Below are 7,493 nucleotides of genomic sequence, written 5' to 3'. Positions count from 1 at the left end.
TGTATAGGAGAAGGTAAAAAATGCATTCAAATAAATGGTAAGGACAAGGGATACAACTCCTAATAATTTTTTTAAAGGTTGCAATTACTCGGTTATGTACCTTTGACCGTAAAAAACGATAATATAGGATTGCATGAAATTAAGGATTTTATTTACTTAGTAAGTGTTTAGAATCTGAAAATTAGGTCCGAAAAGAAATCTTGTGAATTAAAATAAAATTACATGTCTGACACCGTTTACTAAAATATTATAATGCTTAGTTCACTGTAAAATGTGTGGATTGCTTACAGATTGCCTACAATGATAAATTATCGGTACATTTCTGTTCCCTCCCACACACAACTCCCCCACACCACACACTACATACAAAACACACATCACACAACCTTAAAACTTAACTTTTGTAGAGACACAGCTTTGCCTTAGATTATATGTCTAATGTTTAATGTACAATTAAAGATTTAAATAAATGTTAAGTACAAGGGATACAACTCTTACAAAAAATGTTTAAAGGTTGCAATTACTCGGTTAGTACCTTTGACCGTAAAAACTGTAATATAGGATTAGATTAAAATGTAGTTGTTTTTTTTTTTTACTTTAGTGTTGTAATGTATTTTTTTTTTTTTTTTACATTTTACAATCTGACAATAGTAAAGCTGCTGGCTGCTTGTAGCATTGCCCCTGGGTCAGCTTTCCTCACTTTAAAGTAGAGTTCCTCCCCCTGCCTCATGTACACCATGGTCGAGCCACAAGCCGATGTGTTGGCGGACCTGACGTAGATGTCTTTAAACACCACCTCCCCCTTGTACACGCCCACCTTAATCAGCTTGTCATCCTGCTCGTGTAGCGTGACATCGACCACATACAAACCGTCTTCTGATGCGACTAGCTTGCCTGTTGTCCTGTTAAACTGGCTGCCGTAGTACTCACCAACTGAGTGGAACGTTGAGATCACTGACCCGGTACACACAGGTATGTTGTTACTCAGGTGAATCTGACAGACGTAAGGCTGACGTACACGGGTCTCTGTGTATAAATATAGCCGCTCAATTGACTTTACAGATGGGAATAGCATAAAATTCCTAATTAATCCTAATGAAGTCTAACCACACACACACTCTATCCCAGTGTATGAAAAGAAATTTTGTTAAATTAAAATAAACATACATTTCTGCCAGAGGCGTATCGAGGTGGGGGGTGGGTACATACGTCCCCAGGCGCCGACCCTATGGGCGCCAAAATGGGTTGAAAAAAAATAAAAGGTCAATTTAGCTGCATTTTTTAATTATAGACAAAAAATATATGGGTAGAGGGGGGGGGGGTGCCAAATTGAAAGTTTGACCCCGGGCGCGGGGAGGGGTCGCTACGCCTCTGATTTTTGCCACCGTTTACTACTGGATTATAATGATTAGTTAACTGTAGAAATTGATATTGTGGGTTGCTTACAGATTGCTTTCAATGTTGTTCAATAAAATGTTAACCAACACTATTGATAAATTATTGGGAAATTCCTGCTCCCCCACACCCACACCTCCCTCACACCCACACCTCTCCTACACACAGCACACATACTACACACCGCACACATACTGCATACAAAACACACATCATACAACCATAAAGCTTTACGTTTGGAGAGACACAGCCTCGCCTTAGATTGTATATGTGTAGCATGTAGAATGATTTCACGTACCGATTCTTTTTAAGTACTCCTTCAGAGATCCATTGATTTGTGCTTCATTCTAATAAGACAGGTAATTATTTTATAATTAGCTCAGTCTAATCAGACCGGTAATTATTTTATAATTAGCTCATTCTAATCAGACAGGTAATTATTTTATAATTAGCTCATTCCAAATACACAGGTAATTATTTTATAATTAGCTCATTCTAAATACACAGGTAATTATTTTATAATTAGCTCATTCTAAATACACATGTAATTATTTTATAATTAGCGCATTCTAAATACACAGGTAATTATTTTATAATTAGCTCATTCTAAATAAACAGGTAATTATTTTATAATTAGCACTTTCTAAATACACAGGTAATTATTCTATAATTAGCTCATTCTGAATACACAGGTAATTATTTTAAAATTAGCTCATTCTAAATATACAGGTAATTATTTTATAATTAGCTCATTCTAAATACACAGGTTGTTATTTTATAATTAGCTTATTCTAAATACACAGGTAATTATTTTATAATTAGTCCATTAGCATAAAAGTCTCAGGTTCTTGTTTCGGTCCATACATTAGTCCCTGAGTTCACTCAGCTCTGGTGGGTACCTGACTAGCATTGGGGTAAGTTATAATCATTAATTTAGTTAAACTTATTTATTAACTTCTGCTAGATTGATTATAATATTTTGTTTAACTCTGTACCATTTGGAAAAAAAATACCAAATACTGTAAGCTGATATCTCATTTTAATGTAAAAATGAACACAAAGATATTACCTTTACAATGAAGTCCTGTTTCCTTGACCTTTCATCATGTGATGTAGACATCTGACCAGAGTAACTTTTCATCTCTTGTGCTGTTTAATAATGTTAACAAAAATGCGTAACAATTCAATAACAAAGAAAAGTATATATTAATATTTATTATTTAATGACTACAAAATATGAAGTGCAGTTTGAAAATCGACAGAAGTGTCTGATCATATGAGTATTTATTTTGATTACGTTGGGCTAAATACCAAACACATTTAATTAAGCAAGTATAACTTTATAAACATACTTATCGTAGATACATCATTGGATAGCTTTAAAACATCTTTTTCTACGGCCTCAAGCTAAAATATAAAAGACAAAAATGATTTTCAATGATTTTCCCGACTCGCAATAGCAATGTTGAATGAGGTTTTAAACTTTGACAAACAAAAGTTACAAGTAACAGAACATCTCTCACCAACTTGTCGTAACGCTTTAGATATTGTTAAATTCACCATCTACAAATATAACTTAATAAGTCTCGTTTACCAAAAGACTTACCTTTTTTATATTTTGTTCCCTGGTTGTTAAGTTCTGATTAAATTTTTGCATCAGCGTTTCAATAGGGGCTAATCTTTGTTGAAGAAGTTTTAACATTACGCTTTGCTAGCAATCAAAGAAAGAAAACAAAAAAATGTATTTAAAATATTTTACGGAAACAACAGCTTGTTAATAAAATATAGTTTTAAATTATTAGTTTCATAAATAAAATGAGTGTTGAGATTCTTTAAGTAACATTTGTTTTTTAAATAACATCTTATTTTCTTTGTTTATATGTATACAATCACTGGCGTAGCCAGGATCGTCTCAGGGGGGGATTCCAATTTTTACCCGGGGACAAAACTTTCGATTTGCACCCCCCCCCCTCAAACTTTCAATTTGCCCCCCCCCCCTCAAACTTTCGATTTGCACCTCCCCCCCATCAAACTTTCGATTTGCACCCCCCCCCCTAACACTTTCGATTTGCACCCCCCCCCCCTCATACTTGTTATATATATATACCGAGGGGTCTATGTCTACGCCTACGCCACTGTATACAATCGTCTATCAAAATTGCTCCAATGCCATACCATTGAAACAATTTTTTCTACTTTAACGTCAATGTCACATGGTTCCTGTACGTTGTTGTCTCTCCGTTGTTGTAGCTCTGGCTTGTCTTCATCTGTCTGTAGGTGCGTGTCGTGTAAGGTTGACAGAGCTGTTTTGATGAGACCGTCTACTTCATCCAACCCGGAAACATCTGCCAGTTAAAAATGACATTTTTTTTATTAATGCGATGACAAAAATTAGAATAATAATTATGTCAACATACATTGTAAAACATTGAAATATCATCTGATGCGATATCAGAGACAAAAGTTTATTGTCCTAAAAACACTACTCAAATAAAAATCTAGTTAGGTAAAAGGAATAACTATAAATCTTGTAGGCCTATAGAAATAATATGTAAACAGGGCAATAGATTACATCGTATGAAATATTTTTAATCCTAAAATTACTAGTCAAATAATTCTCTATAATGTACCAGAAACATATGTAGGCCTAGATGACTCAGAAGTACACGCATATTTCATCAGTTCTGGATCAAAACTTTGACTTTCTGGTGCCATTTCTTCTGTTACAGACTTTGCAGGATTTCTCTTACTCGAACTGGTAGAGAGTTTCTTTTTTATTCCTGTGGGTTAAATATGCATACATTGGTTAATCTGTGTGTTTTGTATTTAATATGTGAGCTTAGCAGACTTGATGTGTGCTCTAAAGTAAATGGATACCAGCAAATAGGTATACAGACTAGCACATACAGATCAGCATATATGTAGACGTGTCAAACTGATTTTTAAAACAGTCCCAGAGCTTTTTTGAAAGTTGCTATGTCAAGAATTCAAGATTCTAAGATAGTGGGCAAAAAAATGTATTCATATATCTCAAGTAGTAAAAAAGTTATGACGTATTAAAAAAATGGATATTTAACTTTTTTTTCCAAAACCATAAAAAGTGCCATGTTTGAGAGGTTATATCTGTAAAAGTATATGTCACAAACACAATCTTTTGAACTCAACACAAACACACATACAGAAAAAACAGACTCAATTTTTTTCAAACCTCAAAAATAAGTACATCATTTAAATTAATTGCATTGAATTTGGCTTTTCTCGCTTTTTTTAAAAATTGAAAGTAAAAAACAAAAATGTTGTACCTTTTTAAAACATCACCAAAGAATGTCAGATGAAAGAACATAGGCCTACTTGATAAGTATATTAAAATGTAGGGGAACAACGCTTCTTTGAATTAACGTAACATGTATACCTATAACAAGTACGTTTGAAACACACGTTTGATCAGAAGAGTGCAGGGGTTCACAATTTGTTGAAAATGCGTCTTTTAAATTTTTTTACAAAAATAAATTATGTCACCTACATTAGATCTGTGTACATAGAAAAAAAGGATAACCATAGCTCTTAACAGGTAAACAATGTTTGTGTCTGTGACTAAATTATATGCGATCCAATGGTGGCTGGAACAGTGCTAGGGGCACATAAAGAAATTTTTGTTGTTGAAATAATTATTAGTCTCTAGAACCAGTAGTAAAAGTAAGAACATTTATTTCGAATGCCTCAGTCGATGTATCTTTATGTTATAATTATGTAATTATACATAGCTGGTTCAACAATTTTTGCAATATGGTAGGGCTACACCAAATACACTTGCTTATTAAATACAACAACGTAGGCTAAATAGATAACCAGTAAATATCTCGCTTCCACCCCCGCCCCCCCCCCCCCCTTAACATAACATAGTTAAAATTGAAATTAAACTATACCCTTATATTATTGACACTGGCGACAAAATGTACGATCACGTGACTTAGATTTCAATTGGTAAATGAGATATATTGTTCAATATCAACAACTATAAAAATTACACAGAATTAGAGGGCTTAAAATCTACTTTTTAATTGTACCAAGGTTTTATTTGGACGACGCGGCGAAAACTGCGTTTTTAACGGCAGTTTGACATACCTAGTATAAGGAGCAGAACATAGGTATACAGACTAGCACATAGAGACTAGCACAGGCCAGCACATAGGTATACTCACCACCAAAAGACGACAGACAGATGAACAATCTCGCCAGAGGGGCGGGTGAGCCGATAATGGGGAGGGGGTGGCTAGTTGGGTGATGTTAACTCTTTTGTAGCCTTGGTACCGAACCTGAAACCCTATGTAGTCTTGGTACCGAACCTGAAACCCTATGTAGTCTTGGTACCGAACCTGAAACCCTATGTAGTCTTGGTACCGAACCTGAAACCCTATGTAGTCTTGGTACCGAACCTGAAACCCTATGTAGTCTTGGTACCGAACCTGAAACCCTATGTAGTCTTGGTACCGAACCTTAAACCCTATGTAGTCTTGGTACCGAACCTGAAACCCTATTGCCAGAAAGTAGTGCTCTACCCACAGACCACGCCACACCTTTACTGTAAAACCTCATGTACTCACCAGAAATCCTTTTTATATGTTCCAACATTGCTGCATTTGATGTTGTTACCATAGCAACCAACTCTTTGAAATTAAATTTTCCTTCAGTAGGATTTGTTTTCCAATCCGTGATCGTGTGTTTGACCTTGAAAAATAAAATAAAAAACTTCAAAACTATTTCTACTGTTATCTTATTTTTTAAAAATCCTTGTAAACACTGACTTTTAAAAAGCGCACAGAACATTTGAAAATTGTGTCTGGAATTTTCTCACATTGTCTCAAGTCGGTAGTGGGGTTCATTACCTAACAAATATTTTGTAAAAATGAATACATTGATTGAATTTTGTGAAAAAGTATTTATGGTTACTGAAATATTAGAGCGGCAGAGACTACCGACCACCGACTAGTATAAAACATTTCACTAATTCAGAGTGCATTAAACAAACTTATAATCTCAAACTTCTTGCAGTCGTGTAGAGATTACATAGATAATTAAAATAATGTCTAAAATATTTACTACAAACACATACAATTATGAATTAAAATAATCTTGTTATCAAATAGACATAAAATATTATGTACCTTTAATTAAATTTAAATTACCTTCTCACATTTAATTAAAATATTGTGTAGCTTTGAATTTAAATTACCTTCTTCTCAAATTTACTTAAAATATTGTGTAGCTTTAAATTACCTTCTTCTCAAATTTTCTTAAAATATTGTGTAGCTTTGAATTGATCTGAATTAATTGTTCCAGCTTGTTGATTAAATCTTGCTCCATGTGAATTGATTCTGCCATCTGCAATAAAATATATTTTTAATTGACTTTTTTTCATGCAACTTGTTGGTTTTGTACTTCTCTGAGTTTGGCAACTTGTTTATTAATAGACCTACCTGTTATACAATAGCAAACGAAATTTTGATTAAAAAACACAAACACTAGTTCTTATACGAAGATAAATATATCGATACTTCAAAAATGTCTGATTGTTTACTTCAAATTTTTTGTTCAATTAGAAACACTTAAATCACTTTCTTACAAGAATGTTATACCTAAAGACATTGTATTTTTTTAAAAGCAGAAATTTTCAATTTTATTATTCAAATTAAAATATTGAAAACGTAATTATTTATTTTATTTGTTGACAATATATATATATATGTATATATATATATATATATATATATATATATATATATATATATATATATACAAAATTATTCCATTACAGTTGTGACCCTGTGTTTGAAAACATTCAAACTAAAAACGAGAATTTAAACACTGAAAAAACCTGGAAAACCAGTGACTCAAAAAAAAAAAAGACTTTGTAGACTTTGTTATCACCCGCCTTTACATAGCGTGGTTTGGATCCTATCTGGGGGGAAAAAAAATTCTTTATAGAGGCGTATATAATGACAACCTTTCACAGTAGTATTATTGGGTTATCTATAGCCAAAGGTTAAGATATCTAGTTGTAGAACTACATTCCACTGTAATTGATCAAAGTCAAAGGT

The 7,493-nt window shown here is 33.3% G+C and overlaps 1 protein-coding gene across 1 annotated transcript; it reads right to left on the bottom strand.

The window, feature by feature from the left end:
* Nucleotides 1-618: 618 nt before the first annotated feature.
* On the bottom strand, nucleotides 619-6,777 carry LOC131946080 (uncharacterized). The gene is made up of 9 exons (XM_059306721.1): nucleotides 6,673-6,777; nucleotides 6,000-6,123; nucleotides 4,062-4,175; nucleotides 3,571-3,740; nucleotides 3,002-3,106; nucleotides 2,748-2,802; nucleotides 2,465-2,544; nucleotides 1,694-1,742; nucleotides 619-1,026 (listed from the first exon to the last, which is right to left on the bottom strand). Exons 1-9 carry the CDS (start codon nucleotides 6,775-6,777, stop codon nucleotides 635-637), a joined length of 1,194 nt encoding a protein of 397 aa, XP_059162704.1. The 3' UTR covers nucleotides 619-634.
* Nucleotides 6,778-7,493: the final 716 nt, after the last annotated feature.

This window comes from Physella acuta, unplaced genomic scaffold (genome assembly GCF_028476545.2).
Source record: "Physella acuta isolate Inbredline_101_S28 unplaced genomic scaffold, ASM2847654v3 ptg000544l, whole genome shotgun sequence".
Classification (NCBI taxonomy): Eukaryota; Metazoa; Mollusca; class Gastropoda; family Physidae; genus Physella; species Physella acuta.
This window is presented reverse-complemented; position numbering and strand designations above follow the sequence as displayed.